Source organism: Mesoplodon mirus (assembly GCF_964341445.2).
Source record: "Mesoplodon mirus genome assembly, chromosome: 9".
Lineage (NCBI taxonomy): Eukaryota > Metazoa > Chordata > Mammalia > Artiodactyla > Ziphiidae > Mesoplodon > Mesoplodon mirus.
In genome coordinates this window covers 108,269,143-108,295,251 of record NC_138985.1, presented here as the reverse complement: position 1 = coordinate 108,295,251, position 26,109 = coordinate 108,269,143, and the positions used below count along the sequence as shown (strand labels likewise).

Below are 26,109 nucleotides of genomic sequence, written 5' to 3'. Positions count from 1 at the left end.
CTGAGCCATGATTACCAAATTAATTTATAAAAGCTCCTTGGTGAACTGGGAGAAACCATCTGCACCTGCTACAGACACTACAGGATAACAGTACCTAAGAAATGACTTTGAAGAAAGTTGCATATATTAAAAAGAATAATTCATTTGAGCAGCAATAACTTTTAACTTAAGCCTACTTTAAGTACTATGTTTAAGCTTACCTTTTTCATGTATTCAGTAACCGGGTTCTGCTGCAAGAATTCGGTACTCTCTCTGGTATAAAATCTCTCTGTGTCAGCCAAAAACTGAGATTCAAAGGATTCTTTGTACACTGTTAGCGTTGGGCCCTTTGCAAAGGCATCATCTTCATTCAGTCCCAGTTCCACTGGAAGTAAATAGGAACTACATTTCAACTGCCCTATTTTTGGTTATATTTTAAGGAATACACTTAGGTGTAGCATTCAGTTTAAGTTATCCTTAAAAGGTAAGAATAAAATAACAGGGCATAAGACAAATCTGTTATTCACTGGTAGTAAAGTATACTTTCAATAAAAGAAAAAAGAAAAAAATCCAAGACACACAAAAGCAAGTAATTCTGATGGATGGCCAGGCATGTTTCAAGTTATCATGAAGTTCATTCAGAGAACGTTTATATTTCTAAAAGTTTACAAGAAGTAAGAATGCCTAATTCTAAACTTTCAAAGAAATACAATGCTACCTAAGCTTTTAAAATACTGTATTACTTTTTAGATTTCTCAATCTGTTACCATTTGGCTCCATTAATGACACTCTAGCAGATATATCCAGTAATTCAGTATGAGACTAGAAAAGAAAATAATTCAAATGTCTAGTCCATCAAAATTTCCTTAGGGCACAAAGATCCAACAATTTTTATAATGGGTAAAATCAAACCGAATCACACTGACATAAAGAGAATTATGAGTACCTTTGTAAATGCTAACAATATTCTTGATAATACTAAACTATCTGAAAATAAATCTATTGGAGCACTGTTATGTAATTGTCACTTGATATACAACTTTGAATAAATTAAAGGGAAACTGTTTACCATAAGACTGTACAACTCCGCTTATCAGTCTTGTATTGATGGTTTCACCATTTCTTTCCTTTTCAATCAGTTTTAGAACAGCATTTGTTACCTTTAGAAAGGATATAGGAAGAAAACACGTAGATTACAGACTACAGTATGTATTTGGCTGGCCAAAAAGTTCGTTCGGGTTTTAAGCCAACCCAACCTTATGTTACTACATAGCTCTTAAACATCAGAATCCATTAAATGCAAGGTGAGAGGCACTCTTAGGACATTCTAAAGGAGTGAGGAAGACAATGGCTAAGAAATGAAATCTGGAAGGGGTTTTAAAAGGAAAACATGCACACACTCACACAAGTAGGTTACCTGTTTATTCAATGGCCTGAAAAGACAATCTCTCCAAGTCACCAATGCAAGCTGGATGAAAAGAAAAAGGAACAGTATTAAATGGCTATACTTTTACTATGCTTTTTCCAAAGCTGAAGTCATAGGAAATAGCCTGAATCCTAGATTACATGTGTCAATATTTCTAGATTATAAACTTGGTAAAAATCATCATAATGAAATCAGAGAGCCATTCTCTTAACAACTTCAAAAGGTATCAAAGTACAGACATTTATCAGCTTACACTTTAATAGGTGAGATAAAAAGAAAATCTGGATTTTAGGAGAACATACATATTAGCCTACAGGGCAACAGTGGATTCAATGTATAAAATTGTTCTCTGACTCAAATGTATGTGTTGACCTAACACATTTAAGAAAGATAATTCCATTTATCATAGTTTCCTAATACTCAGTAAAATAAATAATGGATCTTAAATATCTAATAAGTTCTGTATCTTTATCATGGTGTTTTATGTTACATGGATGCATACAACTGTAAATGCATCAAACTGTACATCTTAAATGAATGCAGTTTATTATACATAAATTATTCAAATTTCCCAGTTTACTAATATGTGTGCATATGATGCATTTATAAAAGTTTTGGAACTTCTCAATAGAGGTTATGTCAGAAAGTTACTGTAAGTTCCCCTAAAGAGAAATGTTACAATTCATATATGGTTTTTAAACTGTTGAGAAATGTATTATTCAGTTAAGTTCAAACTCAAATTTATAACAATTTAACACTCAAATACAAACTGCTGAGAAATTAATTTAAATGTAAATGCTATCAGTCTTATTTTCCTCCAAATTTAACCACAGATAAAACTGGGTTTATGTAAGATAATACAGTTCTGAAAAGATTATGTGTAAATTTAATTTACAAAATGAAAAAATTTCTACCAAAAAAAGGGCAACATGAAAGCACTATTTAAGAGAAAAATATTTTTAGTAAAGCATGAACAATATATACTCAAGTACTATTAGAATAAAAAGCTTATTTCAGAATTAGGAATTATGCTACCAAAAAAGACTCCGGGAAGAAAGAGTCTCATTTTTCAGGAAAAATGCACCCTGTGGGGCGCGGTTTGAAGGTAACTCTCCCTGTGGAAACTCGCTGTCGTTCCTCTCCCCACTCCTCAGACCTGTCAGTGCAGGGGGAGGCAAGGCAAACACAACGTGTGGCCATCAACTTCCAGTAAAGATTCTGCACCTTTAAAAATAACTTTTCCCAAACATTTTTCTAAGTTAGGACAGCACTAGGCAGACCTAATCTGACTTGGGATAATTTGTCACTTTGAAGGAAGAAAGGCAAGATAAGAAAGCAGGACCGAAGGTAAAGCAGAGAAAGTTCAGAAGGACAGATTTAGGGAAAACGTCTTGCTGAATGAATCCCTTTAACATGTTAATAATGAAATTAGTTTACGCGCTCTGGTTGACTGGAAAGGAAACCCACAACTTTCTATAATTGAAGAGAAAGACAAAATTATCAGGGAAAAAAGTAAATCTTTATAGTTCATGACAAAGCATCCCCGTCTTCTGGAGAGTCTGGAAAATGCAATGAGGCATCACTGTACAAGAACTGTTCCATGTGTCAACTGATATTCGAACTTTAAATGAATTCAGCAGGCTCCCTGCAAGAGCAGGCAAAGGAAATACTGTTTCTAGAGAGGGGTGTTACCTGGCCTTTGCTATGAGTTATGGCTGCATGTTGCATTTCCAAACTAACTACAGCATTTAGGGATGTAGAAACTACGAATTTTGAAAGTAAAAAAAAAAAAAAAAAAGTAAGAAAGAAAAGGAAAGAAAAGCAGTCAAATCTTGAAAACAGTACCCAAAAAAGTTTAAAGACTGTAATAATTTCTAGGAGCATGTGATGTTATTATAGCACATATATATGGTGTTTTAGGTCAAGCAGCCAAGAGGAAATCAACGAAAATCACGCTGATTCCTACACTGACAACTTTCAGTCTCAAGAAAGCATTTGTAAGTGGAAAAGAAAAGGGGAACTACATACAAAAGACTCAAAGCAAAACACTAAACCTAGAAAATTCTGTTAACATTATATAACGAAGTACCATTATGAAGCAATAACTGTTCGGTACAGAAACTGAGCTGCACAAATAATAAAATCATAGAACTGTGCCGTGCCTCTATGGCACATTTCCTTTAATTACATTTGCCAAAAGCCAAGCAACAACGCACTGCTATTATAGCAACATTCTCGGATATGGAGAGAGTCTCACTACGCAGAACCTGACATTTTGACACCGCTCGTTCAGAAAAGGTACTGTGTGTATATCTGAGAGCCTACGATGAACACACAGACTGTTCTGCTGTGCTGAGTCCTCCCCTGACTGGTTCTCAAACTCAAAAGTGCGTCAGGATCCCCTGGAGGGCTTGCTAAAAACACAATGCTGGGCCCCAGCTCCAGAGTCTTAGTTAAGTCAGTCTAGGCTGAGGCCCAATTACTTGCATTTCTAACAAGTTCCCAAGTAGTATTGATGCTGCAAGTTTGGGGACCACACTTTGTAAAACCAGTGAGCCTGGAAAAAGCTCCCTTGACTGAAGAAACATACTAATGAAGGTGATTTAACAATTCAAATTTTGCCTCTTCAAAATTTTTCATGCAGTCTTGAAAAAAACCCCTCAATTTTGAATTCTGTTAAGCGTCATGACTCATATTACTTTGTATATTGAGTGGGTAGAATGGAATTTCACATCACAGTCCCCTCCGTGAAGCAGTTTCCCAGACCCCAAAAGACCGTGGATGGTTGATCACCGAGGCTCGAGTCCCAAGTAAGGGACCCGCTTTGCCTGCTGCGGCCGGGATGCAGGACTTGCTGTGCTAAAACGGGGACAGCTTGGGGCTCAGCCTGATGGTCGGTCAGATAATTGAAGAAGAAACTTTTAATAAGTAAATGCAGAAGCGTGCAGGCTGTATTTTAGAACTCCAATTACTCATCCTTCTCTTTTCTCGCCACAAAATATCTAAGGGCCATTTACTGATAAATTAAAACAAAGGAAGTTATAGCTCACCAGTCTGAAAACTGCTTACTATTTGCCTAGATCTCCTACCTGGAAGGAAGACGCGTCCCTAAGAAAGCACACATTTGAAAGGTGTGTGAAAAAGATCTTACGGAGTAGATTTCATAGATTCCTTTCCGTCCTTCGTCGCACTCGCGGCGAACCCAGTGTCTGTTGAGGTAGGCACAAATCCCATTCAGCACCTTGCTTGAAAACCGGTAGTCTTCCCACTGTTGAGTGTAGAACTTCAGTACGCTCTCATCCATCAAATCTTCTCCGTCCTAAAGACAAGTTCACTAAAGCTTTAAGATGACTAATTTGTCACATGATAAATTAGAGATAAAAGTTAACTGAAACAAATCTACTGCATTAAGATACACTGATGTGTATGGTTATAGATGGGTTCTTTGAATTATTCTGTATACAAAACATGCTCACTTACTACAAATTCTCACAAGAAAGTAGCTCATGAGGATTAGACTAAAGAGAATTTTAATGAAAATTCTTTGATCTCAAACTAGAACTTTTTTCATGGTATTAATATGCATATACATTCATAAAAAGACTGAACTTTTTAGAATATGAGGGTAATTTTTTTATATTAACAAATAAGGAATTCACCTCAACTTACCCCTATTTTTGATATTTTCTGTTAAAAAATTAAATGTCCAATTAACAATTTAGACCACGGGGCTGATACTATTCCATTTTTTAATGCATCTTCTTCCTTCATTAAATTTACTTAAAAATTATAAAAATCTATAGCTCTTTGTGGTAATCTGCTGCATTTTTGTAAAAATAAAGTGTACAGTATAATGGTGCAATATTTCTTCTTTAACAAGGCCTCACGAGGAAAATGTTCATTTACCAAATTATTTTTACTGAAATGTCTACAACTCAAACCACAAATTTTTACTTGAAGGAAAGTAACTTGAAATTTGTTCTTAGGTATTAATGACATCTACAACGTTAAGTCTTACCCTTTAAAAATGGGGCATTAGATTGCAGTATAATTAAAACGTGCTGTAGCAGAAGAGCACTGCAGGGGGAGCTGGGAGAGGGCGGCCCCTCCATGAATAAGGGCCTGGGGCCGTCCCTGAACTTCTCAGCCTGGGGCCCTTCAACTGGCAGAATAAAAAGCTCGACAGAATGGAAACTCCATAAATACACGCTGCACAAGTGATCCGACAAGCCACGTGAAAACCTGACCGTATCTTGATACAACCAAATCTGTGTTCATTTAAATAACAAGAAATGAACCCGAACATGTAAAGCTAAGCTATTCTGGATTATAGTAGATGACCTTTTTTAAAATGCAAAAAATAATATCGCTGATGGCATGGCTGTCAATACCTTTCAAAACACAATACACTGCTCCTCATTTCAATACTAAAAAAGAATAATTAATTCCAGTGTTCACTTTACAAAGTGTTGTGAATAAAAGCAAGGAGGACACAGTGGCTTCATCACGACTGCTCTCAGGAACGTGGAAAATAATTCCACCTTAGTCACGATTTGTGGTCAGTCGATTATGGTCTGTTAAAATGATGTTAAGTTTCCAATTACCTTGTAAAATATATTACGAAAACCAAATGTGGAGCATGCTGAAGTTTTCTGCCTGTTATCTGTGTAAATAAAAAATCTTTAAAGTATATGCACAGAGTGTGCAGACTTCCCAGGGTACACACCCTACATAATTTGCGTAGCACCAGATGAAGAAGCCACCTGCCCATCCTGTGGCTGGATGGAAGGCATCACACTGCCTTTGCTACAGAGGATGGAGACTGAGGAAGAAAAAGGCAGAAGATGAAGGGGAAAAACCACTTCACTGTCCAAGCAAAAGGCTCAGAGCAGGAGGAATGAATGTCCGTGGTGAAACCCATCCAGCCAAGGGCACAATTTCATTATAGCTCTGAAATATACCACAAGGCCATGTAGAAAAGGCAAGAACACGTTGGAAAATGTGATTACCGAAGGCTGGATAACCTTACAGTCTTTTTATACGTTTTGATACAGAATAGCACATTGGGTTCAAAATACAATATAGGTAATTTGACTTCACAATCATATTCTTTAAAAAGGTTCATCAATCTCTAACCACCAAATACCAAATGGTTAGTAATTTAAGGAAAGTACTACTATGGTGAAAGGCTATCAAAAACTTCTAATTTAACAAATCAAAGAACAGAATATGGGCTTATGAAGATTTCATCTTCACAAAAGGTAAATGACTAAGGCACATGTCAATGCCAAAAACAATGAAAAAATGACAGTGAAAGATTTAACTTATCAATAGAATCATTATTTCACTACCTTTTTTTTTTACATTCTATTATAAATGCTCAGTATACATATAAAACATCTTACCTTCAGAAGATTTGTCAAGTAATTCTTCAAAAATTCTTTAAGCCGTTTGTACAATTCCAAGCCAACAAACTGAGCTCCCCCCGGCGTCTGCCCCTTTTTTGATTTAGAAGGAGGGACACCAGCCCCTCGAGCCTGGTTTGACTGGTGAACACTCGTGCAGTAGTTATAAACGTGACTTGGAGAAAAGTCAAGGAAATCAACATGCATCATCAATGTCAACAGTGATTAATACGAACATATTTTCTTATAAGATACTTCAGTATCAATGTTTCCCATGTATCAACCAAAACCTGTTAGAGTGGAAAAAAGATCCCATTCACACACCAATAAAGCTAAGAGTCAGCCAGCCGAGGAGGATGGAACATCCTGGAGGAAGGTCACCAAGAAAACTCTGGACCTTCAAGATCGTCTAATGCCATTACCTTGTGGAAAACTGTCCTGAGAGTATATTAGAAGGTAAGAAAAGAACTGGCAAATGTACAAAGAAAAGGTTGCAAATATAAAGAAAAAAAGCAATTATCTACTTCAGGGAAAACAACAAGCTATAACCACAGTCTGTTATAATGCTTAGCTATGAATATTTCCAGAAGCATACATCATAAATATAAAAATAACCAAAACTTTACTTTAAAATTATCTGTAAGTGGATTTAACCAAAGCTACCCTCTGAGAATGAAAAATGAAAAGCAGAAGACACGGCAGTGAAAGAGACGGAGTCCTCTATTACATCTAAAAGTCATGGATGCCTAAAGCTGGCCAATCAGAAAAGAGCAGGACCCAGGCACTACGGAGAGAGATGGAGATGTGGTCTCTCTCTCTTTTTTTTTTAATAACCTTTAATACTACTTCAGTTTATCTGCATGTACTTTACTTGGATAAAATTAATAGAAAGACACCAATACTGATTCAGACAGAAAGAAAAATCATGAAACAGAATATTCTGGTGTATTTGAGAACTTGCTATATAAAAACTATTTCAAGTCAGTGGATAAAGATTATTGAATAAATGGCATTATAGGCGATTTCAAAAAAATTTCATATTCCAAAATATATTACAAACAGATTAGAATTAAAATATACAAACTGAAACCATAAAACAAAGAATATACACACAAATACTTTCTTGATCTGAGGCTGGAGAAGGCCTATCTAAGCAAAGTCATATAATCACTTCATCTGAAATTTTGTAACTATTTTAGTAAGAAATATCTTAAAGTTACTATCTTTAATAAATAAAGGTAACTTAAAACAATGTGAAGAAAATTAATCTCTAAAGAAACAAGGATTCCAACAGAAAATCCAAAAGCTAAAAGAAATACGTATTCGTAGCCAAAAACCTAAGAAACCCCTCAATCTCAGTGGTACTCAAAGAACTATGCCATAAAACACTGACTCATTTTATTAAATATTTCAAATATAGACAGAATCACAGATAATACACAACGAACTCTTGCAAACTCGTGACCTTGTTTGGACAAATCTTATTACATTCCCATGCTTGTCTCATTCCATCCAAATCCCCCTCAACTTTTTAGGAAATGAAATGATACAGAGTATACCTGACGTACTACAACTCTTCCCTAATCCCATTCTTCCTCCCCCTTTCCCTAGGGGCAAATGTCCCCGTGATTTGGTGTCTAACATTCCTATGAATGTTTTATATTTTACTGTGTAACAATATATGAAATTATTTTGCATGTTTTCAAATTTTAGATTACACAAAGTGCAACATGTTGTACATTTGCTTCCGCCAATTTGTTTCTGACAATATTTGAGATAGTTACAGCTGTATGTAATGTACTGTATAGTACAGATTTATAATTTATCCATTCTCTCGTTGCTAGACCCTGCTAACGATCTTTTGGCAGGTTCCAAATTTTGGCATGATTTTACTGTATTTTCTTTGAAATCTGACATTTCTAATCCACCTTGATTAAAACTGTATATAACATGAAGAAGAAAAGTGATTTTACATTTCTCTGAATAGAAAACCAACGGTTCACAAACCACATATTAAATGGTCTATCCTTTCCCGACTATATGTATTGCTACTTCTAGATTAACTGTCCATTTCAATAAACTTTTCAAGTATACTGCCCAGTTCAGTCTTCTTTTAAAAAATGCCTGCAAATTTTATTGTCCCCTTTTAAAATATTTTTATTATTAATTTTGCCAGAGGTTTGTCTATTAGTCTTTTTAAGGAACCAGTTTGAGATTTATCCATTTTCATCACTGTACCTGTATTTCTATTGTTTTAAATTTACTTCTTTCTTTACATTTGCTCTCTTTCTACAAATCCTCGTTTGGTTGCTTAGCTTTGTATTTGTCCTCCTTGTTCTTTTTAATATAAGCATTAAAAACTACAGACTTTCTAGGCTTCCCTGGTGGCGCAGTGGATAAGAATCTGCCTGCCAATGCAGGGGACATGGGTTCGAGCCCTGGTCGGGGAAGATCCCACATGCCACGAAGCAACTAAGCCCGTGTGCCACAACTACTGAGTCTTCGTGCCATAACTACTGAAGCCCGCGCACCTAGAGCCCATGCTCCGCAACAAGAGAAGCCACCGCAATAAGGAGCTGCGCACCGCAACGAAGAGTAGCCCCCGCTTGCTGCAACTAGAGAAAGCCCACGCGCTGCAACGAAGACCCAACACAGCCAAAAATAAAAATAAAATAAATAAATTTATTTTTAAAAAAACAAAAAAAATCCTACAAACTTTCTGCTCTACACCTCTGTGGCTACATCACCTAAGTCTGGTATGTATTTTCCTTATTCAGTTATATTTTTTTCCATTGCTAGTTATCTTGATTAAGAGTTTAAAATTTTTTAGATTTCCAAAGTGTATTTTTTTAACCTTTAAAAAAATCCTTTAATTTCTTTTTGAAATTAATCAGAGAGTGTTATCTTTTGGATAGTTTCTTTAAAATATGATGACGGGGCTTCCCTGGTGGCGCAGTGGTTGAGAATCTACCTGCTAATGCCGGGGACAGGGGTTCAAGCCCTAGTCTGGGAAGATCCCACATGCCACGGAGCAACTAGGCCCATGAGCCACAACTACTGAGCCTGCGCGTCTGGAGCCTGTGCTCTGCAACAAGAGAGGCCGCGATAGTGAGAGGCCTGTGCACCGCGATGAAGAGTGGCCCCTGCTTGCCGCAACTAGAGAAAGCCCTCGCAGAGAAACGAAGACCCAACACAGCCAAAAAATAAATGAATAAATAAATAAATAAATTAATTTTTTTAAAAAAAAGAAATGTTTTTTAAAAAATATGATGAGACTTGTAGCTGAAGATGTAGTGATTTTTCTTTACATGTGCTAGAAAAAATGTCCACTCTCTAACTGCTGGACACATGGTTTGTTAAAGCAAGCTGGTCACTTCTGCTTTTCAGATCTTCTGTATTGTCAGTGATTTGTCTGTTTATAAACTACTGAGAAAGTTTTATTAAAAGCCCCCTATCCAGTTATGAGTTTGTCAATTAGTCTTATAATTCTCTAAAAAATCTGTCATATATTTTGAGGCGCTGTTAATAAGTGTACAAATTTAGAATTATATTTCTGGTAACTTGTTCTTTTTTATCATTAGAAAGTAACCATGTTTATTCTTAACAACAGGGCCTTAGAAATCTATCGTATCTGATGTTAATATGGTTTTTCCTATATTTTGGTTAGAATTCATCTCAAATACCTGTATTCCACCTCTTTACTTTCAACTTTTATATCTCTCTGTTTTGGTTTGTCTCCTGTGAATCACCACAGTAAAATTCACTTTTAAAATAGAAACTGAGTCAGAGAGTCTCCGATGGGCAGGTTTGGTTTTAAGATACTGTTTCCTACTGCTATCTCGATTAATTTCTACCACCTTATTTTGCATTTTCTATTTTAATTTTTTTTCTCTGTGCTTCTTGTTTTCTCCCCCTTTCCCTTATATTGGATCAATAGTTTCCTTATTCCACTGTAGTATTTTTGTTATGCTGGAGTTACACATCTTATTCAAATTCTTGTAATGGTTACCTTAAAATTTGGCATGCATATTTTGCTTTCACCAATTCTGGTAAATTCTTGGGTTATTTCCTCTTCAAACACTTCTGGTTCCCTTTCTATTTTCTCCTAGCTTCTCTGCTACATTTTCATGTCACCTCCTTATCTCAATTTATAACTTCAGTTACTTCCATCACTTTATCTTTGTTCAAACTTTCTAATTTTTCTTGATCTACCTACCACATCAAGTTAAGTAATTCTCTATCAGCTGTGTCAAATTGGCTATTTTTAATAATTTTATTTTACATTTGCAGATTTTCCCTATTTCTTTACAAAGATGTCTTATTGTCCACAGTGTTTTGTTCCTTTATATTCTTGACTCTTTTACGTCACTAATTGTTTTTTTTTTTTTTTTTTTTTTTTTTTTTGCGGTATGCGGGCCTCTCACTGTTGTGGCCTCCCCCGTTGCGGAGCACAGGCTCCGGATGCGCAGGCCCAGCGGCCATGGCTCACGGGCCCAGCCGCTCCGCGGCATATGGGATCCTCCCAGACCGGGGCACGAACCCGTATCCCCTGCATCGGCAGGCGGACTCTCAACCACTGCGCCACCAGGGAGGCCCGTCACTAATTGTTTTTAAATACACTTAGAAGTGCTCTCTAAAGACCTTTCTGTTTGAAGTTCTTGAGGCTCTAGTTCTGCTGTTTGTTCTATATGCTGACTTGTTCACGTGGACCGAGACTCTCCTCACTTTGTAACTTTGGGGTTTTTTTTATAACTCATTTTCAGTGGGGCTTTCACATTAATTTCCCAGCTTGGGGAAATCCCCCAGCAAGCTGGCAATACAAACTCACATCCCAAAGACACCCGAGGTGACAAATTCTCAGGACGGATTCCCCTCCACTCCCCTCACATGCAGACCTTGGCTCAAACTACTTTCCTAGTGGCCCACCTGGGACAGTGGGTCAATTATTTTGTTTTCCAGTTCACCTTTTCACTGAAGATTTCCATGGAAACATCGGCTTCTTGCCCGGGCGCAGGCTTTGCTCCTGTTCTGTGTGACCACTGCTTCCAGCCTACCCGCCTCTCACCCAGATCCTTGGGCAGCACAGAGTCTCACTTTGTATCTAGCATCCAGTTCAAGGTGTTTGGGTCTAGGGAATTTTTTAGGTTACCTAGTTCAGCCTGACCTTTATTTCCCGGCAATATGTTAATCTCTAGCTACTAAATTAACAAAGGTTGTTTTTTTTTTTTTTTTTTAAACAAAAGAGTCAAACCCAGTGATAGCCAAAGTACAGGAACATGGGAGCATCTATTCATTGGGGGTCAGAGCATACACTGTTATATTTTTTTCTGGAATATAATTTGGAATATTCAAAATTCAAGTGCATTCTTTTTGATATAGTAATTATATTCACAAGCATTTATCATAGTGAAATTATCATGTAAGTATACAAATACTTTAATTTAGCTAGCAAACTATCACAGCATTGCTGAAGATGATAAAAAGAATTCTAACAACCTACTTGTAATTAGTTAAATACACTGTTGGATTCACCTGAGGATACAATATGGAGCTTTTAACACTGTCAGAGAATATGGAGTGGTTATAAAAACTGCAATATATTTACCAAATTTCATCTAATCCAAGACTCTGGTCATAATATGTATCATTACTTTAAGTAACACTACGAAAATGCTGCCAATTAAAATCTGACACAGTGCATTTAGATGGAATTTTTATATTGACTGGCTAAAAGATTAGTGGTTTAGACTTAAAAAGATTTATCACAACGTTTTTGTAAGCCAATAAAGAAAAGCTGAGAGCAGGCCACAGCCCATAGCCCACGGTGGGGTTTCTTTCTAATCTGCTCCCATCCTGAGTTTGCTTGATATTAAAATGGTTTGCAGGCTAAGAACAAGGGGCGGGGTGGGGGGTGGGGGGTGGGGTTGGGGGTGGGGCAGGTAACTCAGCACAGGTGCAGGTAATGAGCACCTAACCAACCAGGGAGCCATGCTGCCCACTAGGGGTGCACTCAGCCCTGGAGTCAATGAACGTGGGACATGCACAGATCCATACAGAAAGATGTTAAAAAGATAACAGTAAGTGAAAAGCACAACTTAGAAATGAGCATTTTAGTATGGTTCCTTTGGACATGTAGATAAAGTTTATGTATCTGTCCAGACATTAATAGTCATTACTTTGGGAGAGCAGGGCTAGCAAGGGTTTTTAAAAACTTTTAACTACAGAATTCTTTCTTCTTCACAAAGTATTCTTTGTGCCCAGAACACACTCTCACCCCACCATTACTTCCTTTCAGCCTCACCTCCTCAAAGAGGACCTGGAAACAATGCAAGGAACCCTAGGCCTCACCGAACAGACTAAAAGGCAAAAATTTAATGAGGAAAAAAAAAAGCCCTTAAAAGCTCTTTTAAAATTTCTACCCCACAGTTTAACGTTCATTCTCAAATTAGCATCACCCTTCACCATTATCCAACCAGGCACGGAAAACATGAGACAGTGCTGACTAGAGACAGTAGTGATTAGGAGCTGTCCTGCTTTATAAAACTTAGGTTTCCTTTTATCAACTTACAACTAAATTAGATGAAATAATGAAGAACTTATAATAAAAAGCAAGCGTGTTATGATCCACCCCTCCCAACCCACAGCAGCAACCGCTTTTAACTGTTTCTTGATTTAGTTCTTGTTTTTCAGGCAAATATACACATCTTCAAATCATACGCCTGTATTGTCTTTTGACTAATTAATCTTTGAGTAAGTTACTGAATTCCTGCCAACAGAAAACCTCTCTAGTGGCCACCCCCAACCCAATCCTGCCATGGCAGTGCCCACGTCACTGTGGAGCCGGCGTGAGTTGCCGCTGAAACTTCAGGTTCTACTTAAACTTTGGTTCTGCTATCAGTACCAATGTATCTAACCACGTTTCTGTGGGATAGTAACTATAAACTTGAAAAAGTGTAAAAAGAACTGTCTGAAGGCACCAGAGAGCAACCAAAAGGTGGTTTATACTGCAGAGTATCCTAGTCTTGGAAGAAGGGAACAGCACAGCCCAAGCCTATAGACCTAAGAAACAGGAAAATGAGACCCACTCTCAAGAGAAAAGCAACAGAGACCAACCTGGAGGTGACCTGTGTCCAAATTAGGAGACAAGGATTTTAAAGCAACTATTACAGCTATACTCAAGGACACAAAGAAAAATAGGCTCATAACAAATGAAAATTAATTGCAGTAAAAAACAAACTATGAAGAAAAAAACCCAAAGAAAAATTCCAGAGCTGAAATACATATTACCTAGAATAAGTTATTTAGTGGACGGGCTTGAGAGCAGAGTGGAAACGAAATAAGACTCATGGAGACAGACCAACAAAAATGATCAATTCTGAAGAAGAAAGAGGAAATAAAGAAAAAAAACTGCTGAAAACTAAAGAGGAGAAAAAAATATTAAAAGTAGGCTTGTAGGGCTTCCCTGGTGGCGCAGTGGTTGAGAGTCCGCCTGCCGATGCAGGGGACACGGGTTCGTGCCCCGGTGCGGGAAGATCCCACATGCCGTGGAGCGGCTGGGCCAATGAGCCATGGCCGCTGGGCCTGTGCGTCCGGAGCCTGTGCTCCACAACGGGAGAGGCCACAACAGTGAGAGGCCCGCGTACCAAAAAAAAGTGGACTTGTAACATACAGCAAAACAATATCATCACTACAGAGGCCAAATGACAGTGGAATAACATCTTTAAGTGTTGAAAGAAAAAAAGAAACCTGGGCCTCCCTGGTGGCGCAGTGGTTGAGAGTCCGCCTGCCGATGCAGGGGATACGGGTTCGTGCCCCGGTCTGGGAGGATCCCATATGCTGCGGAGCGGCTGGGCCCGTGAGCCATGGCCGCTGAGCCTGTGCGTCCGGAGCCTGTGCTCCGCAACGGGAGAGGCCACAACAGTGAGAGGCCCGCGTACAGCAAAAAAAAAAAAAAAAAAGAAACCTATCAACCCCAAAATTCTTTATCCAGTGAAAATATTCCTCAAAAAGGAAGGCAAAATAAAGGTAATTTCAGATAAAATAAAACTTAGAGACTTCACATAGTACAGACTTAAATTCTAGGTAGAGAGGAATTGATATCAGGTTGAATCTTGGATCTTCAGAAAAGAATGAAGAGCATTAGAAATAGATATTTGGGCAAATATAAAAGACTATTTTTCTTAATTCTTTAAAATACAAAGAATGATTTAAAACTAAAATTTATAATATTGTCTTGTGGGTCTTAAAACTATTTAGATGTAATATAAAGGATGAGCTTGGGACAGTAAATGGAACACTGCAGTTACAAGGTTTCTATGTTTTCTGTGATGTGGTTCAGTATCAACTCTAAGCAGCATATTAAAAAATAAATAAAAGGATACATATTGTACTCCCTAGAGCAATCACACACTCACTCACACACACACACACACACACACCCCCAGAGGAACAGCTAACAAAGCCAGCAGATATATTAAAATGCAATTCTGAAAAATTTCAAATAATCCAAAAGAAGAGAGGAAAGCAGGAACAGAGAAATTTTTTTTACAGGGCAGAAAAAATAATAAGATGGTAGGCCTAAAAACCAACCTATTAATACTTATAATAAATGTTAGTAGACTAAAACCTACAATCAAAAGGCAGAAATGATCAGAAGGGACAAAACAGCAAGGCCTTTCAATATGCTGATGGAAGAGACACAATTTAGATATAAAGACAGACAAATTGAAAGTAAATAGACGGAAAAAGATTATCATGCAAACACTAAGCATAAGAAGGCTGAAGACACTATACCAATATCAGACAAAACAGACTTCAACAAAACAAAATATTACCAGAGATAAGAGGGACATTTCATAATAATAAAAGGATCAGTTTACTAAGAGGACATAATCATAAATGTACGTTCTCCTAATAGCAGAGCTTCAAAATACACGAAGCAAAATCTGACAGAATTAAAGGGAGAAAAAGACAATTCCACAATCATAGGATAAGATTAAAAATCCCTCTCTCAGCAACTAGACCAAAGGCGGGGAAGGGGGGAAAGTAGTCATGACACAGACGACCTGACTGACACTGTCAATCGCCTTCACCTAATTCTATACCAGTGGATGCCAGTAAACTGTCTCTCTGAAAGAAAAAAAGGAAAAAGCCCTGACTGTAGCCTTAGCAGCTATCTGTGGGGTAAGACTCCCTCCATGGCAGATTTCAAGCTACCAACATGACATCACTGACAGGGAGTTGGGGAGAGATGTGCATAATCATCTCCCACAAGCCAACAGGATCCTGCTCCAGTCTACACCCAACAAATTCACATTCTTTTCAACAGTACATTGTATGTTCACCAAATAGGCCGTTTTCTGGGCCATCATGGTCCTCAATACATTTTAAAGGACTGAACTCATATAGAGTTTATTCTCTGACCAAAATGGAATTAGAAATCTGCAACAATAAGCTACCCTGGAAAACCTCTAATATTTCTAACTAAACAACACACTTCTATAGAACCCAAGGGTCAAAGAACAAATAACAAGACATAAATTGTTTTGAACTAAATGATAATGAAAATACAACAAATCAAAATTTGTGGAATGAAGCTAAAAATCCTTACAAGGAAATTTGTACCTTCAAATACTTACACTAGAATAGGTGAAGACGACATGATTAAGATGACAATACTTCTTATGATTAAGATGACAAATTGATCTACAGATTCACCACAATCCCTATCAGAATCACAGCTGACTTCTTCGTAGGAAGTGACAAGCTGATTCTAAAATTCATATGGAGTTGCAAGGGACCCAAAACAATCTTGAACAAGAGCAAAGTGGAAGCCCTTACACTTCATAATTTCAAAACTTACTGCAAAATTACAGTAATCAAGACAGCGAGGTACTGGCATAGGATAGACACATATATCAATGGAACAGAATTGAGAATCTAGATATAAACCCATGTCTCTGTGGACAACTAGTTTTTGACAAGGGTGCCAAGACCATTCAATGGGGGGAAAATGGTCTTTCAACAAATGGTGCTGGGACAACTATATAGTGACATGCAAATATATGAAGGGGGACCTTTACTTCACACCGTATATAAAAATTAACTGAAAATGGATCAAAGACCTAGAACTAAGAGCCAAAACTATAAAACTCTTAGAAGAAAACACAAAAATAAATCTTCATGACTTTGTACTTGGCAAGGGACTCATATATGACATCAAAAGCATGAGCAACCAAAGGAAAAAATGAACTGGATTTTATCAAAATTTAAAAGTTTTTCGTGTCAAAGAACACAATCAAGGAAACGATAAGGCAATCCACAGACTGGGAGAAAACAATTTATCAATCATTTATCTGATAAACTATTTGAATATGTAAAAAACTCTTACAACTCAATAACAAAAAGACAACCCAATTAAAAAATGGGCAAAGGCTCTTAACAGACATTTCTCTGAAGAATGTATAAAAATTGCCGATAGATACATCATTAGTCATCAGGGAAATGCAAATCAAAACCATAATAAGACACCACTTCATACCCATTAGCATGGCTAGAATCAAAAAACTCAGATGGTAACAAGTGCTAGTCAGGATGTGGAGAAACTGGAACCCTCACACACTGCTGGTGGGAAAGTAAAATGGTATTATCATCCACTTTGGAAAACATTCTGGCAGTTCTGCAAATGGTTAAACATAGACCTACCATCTGACCTAGAAATTCCACTCCTAGGTATCTAACCAAGAGAAATAAAAGCATAACCATACAGAAACACAAATGTTTATAGCAGCACTATTCACGATAGCTATAAAGTGGAAATAACACAAATGTCCATTAATTGATGAACGGATAAACAAAATATATCTATACAGTGGAATATTATTTGGCCATAAAAACAAATGAAGTAGTTATGTATGCCACCACACGGATGAGGCTTGAAAACATGGTAAAGTGGAAGATGCCAGACACAAAACTAGTCTACTCAGTTTACTATAACACAATACCACAGACTGGGTGTGGCTTAAACAACAGAAGTTAATTTTCTCAGAGTTCTGGAGGCTGGAAGTGCGAGATGAAGGTGCCAGGGTTGGTTTCTGGTGAGGCCTCTCTTCCTGGCTTGCAGATGGCTGCCTTTTCCCTGTGTCCTTGGAGAGAGAGCTCTCTGGTATTTTTTCCTTTTCTTATAAGGACACCAATCCCATAGGATCAGGGCCCTACCTTATGAACTCATTTAATCTTATTTCCCTAAAGGTCCCATCTAAATACTATAAAACTGGGGTTAGGGCTTCAACATATGAATTTTGGGGGGGCATACACTTCAGTCCACATATCATATGATTACATTACATAAAACGTTCAGAATACACAAATCTATAGACCGAAAGTAGATCAGCAGGGAGGCGGGGGACTAAGGGAGTAATAACTAAAGGGTACAAGGTTTCTTTCTGAGATGATGAAAATATTCTAAAATGTGATGATTGAACATATCTGTGAATATACTGAAAACCACTGAAATGTATATTTTAAATGGATGAATTGTATGGTATGTGAATTGTATCTCAATAAAACTGCCAGTAAAAAATATTCAATGTAATCTCAATTGTAATCCAGAAACTTACAGGGTAGAAATTGACAAGCTGACAATAAAATTTATAGAGAAATGCAAAGGACCTAGAATAGTCAAAAATCTTGGGGTAGGAGAACAAAGTTGAAAGACCTATACTACCTGACTTCAAGAGTTTTCATACATACAGTAATTAAGAAATTACAAAAAATGAAAACACCAACCAATAATCCCACATGAATATAGATGTAAACATACTGCACAAAATAGAAACAAATCAAATTAGTAGTGTGTCATTCCTTTAGGATGGATACATATCAATGAAACAGAATTCTAGAAATAGAACCTACTTATATTGTGACTTAGTTTTAACGAAGGCACCAAGGCAACACACTGGGGGAAACAAATGACCCTGGAATAACTGGAGAACCACGTGGGGAAAAGATTAACCTCAAGCCCTACCTCACTCCACACACAAAAGTTAACTCAAGATGCATCATAGGGCTTCCCTGGTGGCGCAGTGGTTGAGAGTCCGCCTGCTGATGCAGGGGACACGGGTTCGTGCCCTGGTCCGGGAAGATCCCACATGCCGCGGAGCGGCTGGGCCCGTGAGCCATGGCCGCTGAGCCTGCGCTCTGCAACGGGAGAGGCCACAACAGTGAGAGGCCCGCGTACTGCAAAAAAAAAAAAAAAAAAAAAAAAAAAAAAAAAAAAAAAAAAGATGCATCATAGACCTAAATGTAAAAGCCCAAACCATAAAGCCTCAAGAGGAAAACACAGTATCTTTGTCATCTAGGCAAAGGTTTCTTATAGGTCACAGAGGATGAGAACTGTAAAAGAAAATAAAACAAATTAGGTTTCCTCAAAATAAAAACTTGCTCACTCAAAGACACCATTAAGAACAGGAATAGCAAGCCTCAAACTGGGAGAAAATAGTAGCAAGACATATCTTGATGATATGATAAAATGCTGGCATCCTAAATATATTAAGAACTCCTACAACTCAATAATAAAAAGGATATTAATCCAAAAGTTAAAAAAAAAAGTAAAAGACTCAGATACTTTACAAAAGACGACATACAAATGGTCAACTAGCATATGAGAAGGACTCAACATCATTAATCACTAGGGAAATGCAAATTAAAACCAGGAGATACCACAACACTCCCACAAGAATGGCTGAAATTAAAGAGAATGACATTCCGAGCAGATGTTGGCAAAACTGTAGGACAACTAGAACTCAGAAACATTGCTCACATGAATTCAAAATGATACAGTCACTTTGGAAAAACAGTTGGCTAGTTTCTTATAAAGTTAAACATACTATTACCATACATTCCAGCAATCCCACTGCTGTGTGTTTGCCCAAGAGATATAAAAGATCTCCACTTAGATGTTCATAGTTTTATTCACTACAGCCAAAAACTGGAAACAGCCCAGGTATCTGTCATTAGAAGAATGAATTAAGAAACTGTCGTATTCATACAACGGAGTATTACTCAGCAGAAAAAAAAGGGGGGTAGGAAACTACTGCTACTTACGATAACATGGATAAATCTCAAAACTATCGAGGGAAAGCAGCCTTACATGAAGTGGTACACACTTCCTTTGCACCACTTGGTACATACTCTCCTTTAGATGAACTTCTAGGACAGGCCAAACTAATCTATGGTGGTTGCCTTGGGGGAGGCCAGGATTAACTGGGAAGCATTAAGGAACTTTCTGTGGGGATGATTATGCCCTGTGTCTTGGTAGGGCTTTGGGTTACTTGGGCAAATGCGTTAGTCAAAACTTACCTACTGGAAACTATAAACAAATATCAAACTCCAATGATGTACATGCCTAAGCATTTAGGGAGAAGTGTATTGATGTCTAGAGCTTACTCTGAAATGTATGAAATAAAATGGATGGACGGATATGGGGATTCAGGATAGACAGATATGTAATTAAGCAAGTTCAGCTAAATGGGTCTTCACTCTAAAATTCTTTTGACTTATTTGTATGTTTGAAATTTTTTATAATAAAAGGTTGAGGGACTTCCCTGGTGGTGCAGTGGTTAAGAATCCACCTGCCAATGCAAGTGACATGGGTTTGAGCCCTAGTCTGGGAAGATGCCACATGCCATGGAGCAACTAAGCTCGTGCGCCACAACTACTGAGCCTGTGCTCTAGAGCCCGCGAGCCACAACTACTGAGCCCACGCTCCACAACAAGAGAAGCCACTGCAGTGAGGAGCCCTTGCACCGCAACAAAGAGTAGCCCCTGCTCGCCACAACTAGAGAAAGCCTGAGCAGCAACAAAAACCCAATGCAGTCAAAAAATAATAAATAAATAAATTTATCAAAAATAAATAAAAGGTTGAAAACTCCAAGACAGAAAATAACATATAACAACCTTCAAAACAAAACATAAAGAACACTTGAGCCTCTGATGTCATTTGCTAAAGACAATTCGATATGCTTTATTACCTAAAATCAAAAGCAAAGATACAAAACCAGTCATTCGTAAAACTGCTGAACAAATGCCTGTGTACCACTTTGGTCCTTTTATTAAGACTTGCTGTAATAATGGTGCTCTGGCTAATTACACTGTGATAGGCTAATCACTTAAGACAGGTGGTCAGACTCCAACTATTTCAATATTTGAGGCTGCTAAATTATGTTCATTTTCCTTAACTGTGCCTCTTCCTAATGACAGGCTTAGGGCTTCTGATACGCCTCACATGCTACTCTTGGCAACTGAAGGCTGGGTTCCACTCAACACACTCATGGTCTTAATTCCGGCAGCAATTGCAACAGCTCCCCGGTCTTCTAGCTTCAGTTTAGACAGACTGCTCTCTAGACCCACTGGGTGACACTGATCCAGGAACTGCATCCTGTTCTCAAATTCAGTCCACAGGTTGATGGATATCTCTTAATTCTCTGTGCACAGAAATTGTGGGATCGATCTTTTCTTCCTTTATTATCTTGGGCACTAGAGATATAGCACCTTCAGTTCTGGGAAGTTATTTTTCACTCTCTATTAAAAATATTATACATTCAAAAAAAATCTTCTTCCCGTTTCTCTCTAGAATTCCTAACAGTCAGATATTAGGCGTCCTGGGTGACTCCTGTCTCCAAAGCTACTTGTTCTTTTCTTTTACTCTTTACTGTCCTTCTAGGTCTTCGATTGTTCTTCTTTTTAAAATCTCAGTCACCATTTCAAATGTGAGCTCTTTTCTCATAGCATCCTGTTCCTAACTTACTGTCATAATGAGAAGCTTCTCATATCAGACAGTGTTACTTTTTAAAACATATTCTTCTTTTGCCTGTATTACCAGTTTCTTCCTGTTCCCTTTTATTGTGTGTGTATTTTGTTCTTTCATACGACTATTAATCCTTAGTACTCATAACGATAAGGTACTAAAACACTAATTGGAAACACCACTGGCCTGAGTGGGGCTGGTGGGCCACAGTTCTGAACGGCTCACCTTTCACGTCAATACCTGCATTTACTTTTCAGCACTGTTCACTTTTTCCAGAGCACGGCTCTGTCTCCAGCATCACCGCCAGTATTCTGAATATATGGAATTAGGGACCGTCACTCTAAAGGCCACCTTTCTATCACAGACACTGTTGTTGCCTCCTGTTCATGACCACCTCTGCTAGGCCTCCTGTTCCCAAGTGTCTGCCGTGGTCCCATTCAATGTGTACTAAACAGAAGCAACAAATCTTCTGCTTGGGATGCAGACTCTTGACTACCATGTGTTCTATACCTGAGTAGAGGGGAAGGACAGGCTTTTAATTTCACAGATTTTGAATCCATCCCTCACCTCCCAAGCACTGCCCAGTCTCACGCCTCCACCTTCTGCCAAACCGGAGCCTTCAAGTCCCAAGCTTCTCCAGTCCGGCAGGGCCAGTGGTGCTCTCGCCAGCATCCTCCTCTGGGGATGTACCCTCTAAAGCGAGGCTTCCTATAACCTGGTGATCAGTACTGTGACTCTATCTGCATTTCATTCTCCAAAAACAAACTGTTAAATTCTCATCTATGATGTCTGTTGTCTTCCATTCTTTGTCTTCATTGATTTAAAAATTATTTTACTATCATTTTAGTGATGTCACAAATGAGAAAGTCAAAACATAAATTTCATCTTCAACCAGAAGCCCAGAAATTTGCTCCTTTTATTTCCTGTTTCTACCTTAGTTCAGAACTTACACAACATCACACTTGGATTACTAAAACCAAGTTGGACTTTCTGTGCCTTTGATCTCTTTCCTGTTTTAATCCCATTTGGTTTCCAGGTTCATCCTCCTAAAGTCATTAGTTATAAAGGCATATATCCATCTCTATGGACCTACAACACTTTAAAACAAACAAACAAACTCATTTACCTGGTATTCAAGGTTCACCGGAATCTGGTGTCACTCTTTATCAAAGCCAGTTAAACTAACTTGTGCAGCCATTCTTACAGCATCTATTCAAGCTGACCAGCGTCGTGTTCTCTCAAAGTGCTGCTTCCCACTTTCACGTTCATCCTTCTCCCTCCGGCAAAACTCTGCAAGACTTTTACCCCTTTGTTTCTCCTTACCTATACTCATCCTTTGAGGCCCACTTAACCTCTACTAGTTCTTGAAAGTTTCCAGCCTTGGAAGTGTCAGAATCCTTCTCCCTCCTCCTCTGAGCATCCCCTCTGTACCATCCATCATAATATACTTCCTAATTCATGAAACGAGACCATCAAATATTCCGTCACACACACACATCCCCCCACCCACCCACTTCATTAGGGATTTGAGATAGCTTATGAGAAGACCTGAAATGTAACACAAAAATAAAAAATACAAGCCCAGGGCTTCCCTGGTGGCGCAGTGGTTGAGAGTCCGCCTGCCAATGCAGGGGACATGGGTTCGTGCCCCGGTCTGGGAAGATCCCACATGCCGCGGAGCGGCTGGGCCCGTAAGCCATGGCCGCTGAGCCTGCGCGTCCGGAGCCTGTGCTCCGCAGTGGGAGAGGCCACAACAGTGAGAGGCCCGCGTACCGCAAAAAAAAAACAAAACAAGCCCAAATAATATTTACAGAACACAAAAATAAGATATGATACAGGACTTCCCTGGTGGTGCAGTGGTTAAGAATCCGCCTGCCAATGCCGGGTACATGGGTTCAAGTACTGGTCTGGGAAGATCCCACATGCCGCGGAGCAACTAAGCCCGTGCACCACAACTACTGAGCCTGCGTTCTAGAGCCCGCGAGCCACAACTACTGATGCCCACGCACCTAGAGCCCATGCTCTGCAACAAGAGAAGCCACCGCAATTAGAAGCCCTCGCACCACAACGAAGAGTAGCCCTCACTCACTGCAACTAGAGAAAGCCCGTGCGCAACAACGAAGACCCAATGCAGCCAAAAAAAAAAAAAAAAAGAGACAGGATACAAAATTACAGTGTCTAAGTCAGAATCCTAAAACTTACTTAAACAAATAACCATGCATTATTAGAAATGAACATATTTCACATCTGGAGGGCTACCTGCCAAAACTAATTCCAATTTCAGAGTATTTATCTTCCGCATTTCTAATAGCATTTAAGTAACAGAACTAGCTGTTAAGGCAATTCCTACTCCTGACTAAAGTACAAATATTATCAAAGGAATCAAGGAAAAATGAATTTTCCTATTGTCTCTAACAAAGACGTCTGTCTCCAGAGCACACAAGAACAATTACAAGTGCTCAGATATAAGCCAGAAATGGTATCACAACAGGACCGTTTCTCACACTCACGCAGAGGCTTCAGAGCAAGTGCTTTGCAAAGCCTGATGACCAGGGAACCATCACAGGTACGTGTTTACTGACACTTGGGAAATGCTGTTAAAGGTTATTTCTAAGTTACATACAAACACTCGTTTTCTGTATGATGTATGTGTGTGTAGGTAACACTCAGACAGATGTACCCAAGACAGCAGTGCAGGGACTGCCCGGGGGCCGAGAGACATGAACGACACGTGGATGGAAAGGCCTCGTACTTTTCACTGTGTGTCCTTTTAAACTTCTAGATTTTAACCACAGGATTATTTGTCTAAAAGACAAAAATTATTAAAAAGCCCCCAAATGGGTAGTTGTGTCTGACTAGCCCGAAGCCCGGCTAGTCCTCATAAGAGATGCTGGCCTGGGGGCCCATGCTGGCTGTTTTCCTGAAGAGGAAACTGACACAAAGTTTATCAGGAAGATACCAACCGGTGGATGCTTCTGAGGGAGCTGTGAACACCTTTCACAGAAGAACGGCACCAGCTCCGCGCTGAGCCGAGGCTGCGTCAGCAGAAAGGCGAGACCCATGGCCTCCCACCCAGACAGACCCACGGAGCTTTAATGATGTGCAATCTTCACTCTGTAGTGTTTTTTCCTTGGCTTTAAAATTAACTGTGTGGGGAAATGCTATCAGAAAAGGAAAGAGCAGACTCCTAATGTGCATCAGAAGCTGCAGGGAGGGGACTTCCCTGGTGGCGCAGTGGTTAAGAATCCGCCTGTCAATGCAGGGGACACGGGTTCAAGCCCTGATCCGGGAAGATCCCACATGCCGTGGAGCAACCAAGCCCGTGTGCCACGACTACTGAGCCTGCACGCCGCAACTACTGAGCCCACACGCTGAGAGCCCGTGCTCTGCGACAAGAGAAGCCACTGTGATGAGAAGCCCGTGCACTGCAATTAAGAGTAGCTCCCGCTCGCCACAACTAGAGAAAGCCCGCGTGCAGCAACGAAGACCCAATGCAGCCAAAAAAATATAAATTAAAAAAAAATTTTTTTAATTAAAAAAAAAAAAAGAAGCTGCAGGGAGAAGTCATCTGTGCAGGGGACCGGCCCTCCACACACGTCACTGGTACGTCCCGCGTGTCACCTGGACGGGGAGGACCAGCCGGGCCTGAGGGGGCTCTGGAAGGGGCGTGGCCCGCGATTGCTGGGGGTGGTTCATTCCACTGCGGGAAACCACTGACCTCAGGCTTCTGGCTGAACAGCGGGGGCTCCTCCTGCAGTCCCCCCGCCCCAAGCCCACCTGTACCAACCGCCCTTCCGACACGGGCAGCTGCGTGTCAACAAGGCATTGACTCTAAGTGATGACTGTAAAAACTCAGTAAATATGACTCAGATTTTAAGGTAAAATGGTCAGGTCTAAAATGATTTTTAAAGCAAAAATAAAATAGAATATGAAGAAAAGTTAAATATGGGAATTAAGAGGAAATAAGGGGAAAAAACCCTCAAGAGGTAAAAGTAAACTAAAAACCTAACAGGCAATTAAATACAAGTTTCCTTCAGTAGTCACTGGGTTGGTTGTTTTACACTAAGTCAGCGAGAGCCTGACAAACTCCCGTATCTGACTTTTAAAACTTTGAGCTTGTTTTCAAAAGGTTCCCTGCAAGAGTTCCTTTGGCAACACGGCCAGAGGTGGACAGTAAGTGGGACCCTAGGCAGACACCTGGGGTCTCTGTCTGCAGGCGGCCAGGATGGCACGGTGGCCTGGCGGCACTTGGCGTTCAAGAGTCGAGCCTGGTTCTGCCTCCGAAACGGGCCTATGACTCCTCCGTATCCTAGAACTGCTCCATCATTTGCCAAAACACACTTTTTGCATGATTGGTTGGGACAAGTCACCGCGAAAGGCGTCGGGTGACATGCAGCCATCTCCTGGGTGCCCGCCCTGCCGCTGTCATCCCAGGTGCTGCGTGTGATGACATGCTGTCCCAGCTGTGAGGCCAAGGAAGCCTGTAAATGCTT

At 39.3% G+C, this 26,109-nt stretch overlaps 1 protein-coding gene across 4 annotated transcripts in view; it reads right to left on the bottom strand.

Annotated features, from left to right (window-relative positions):
• CUL1 (cullin 1) overlaps window positions 1-26,109 on the bottom strand; it is a 118,950-nt gene that overhangs the window by 37,490 nt on the left and 55,351 nt on the right. For all 4 annotated transcript variants that reach the window (XM_082632383.1, XM_082632385.1, XM_082632384.1 and 1 more), the window contains 5 exons: window positions 6,811-6,985; window positions 4,557-4,724; window positions 1,397-1,447; window positions 1,049-1,139; window positions 201-364 (listed from right to left, as the gene is read on the bottom strand). In XM_082632383.1, the coding sequence (XP_082488509.1) occupies window positions 201-364; window positions 1,049-1,139; window positions 1,397-1,447; window positions 4,557-4,724; window positions 6,811-6,985 (649 nt within the window). The remainder of the gene's footprint in view (window positions 1-200; window positions 365-1,048; window positions 1,140-1,396; window positions 1,448-4,556; window positions 4,725-6,810; window positions 6,986-26,109) is intronic.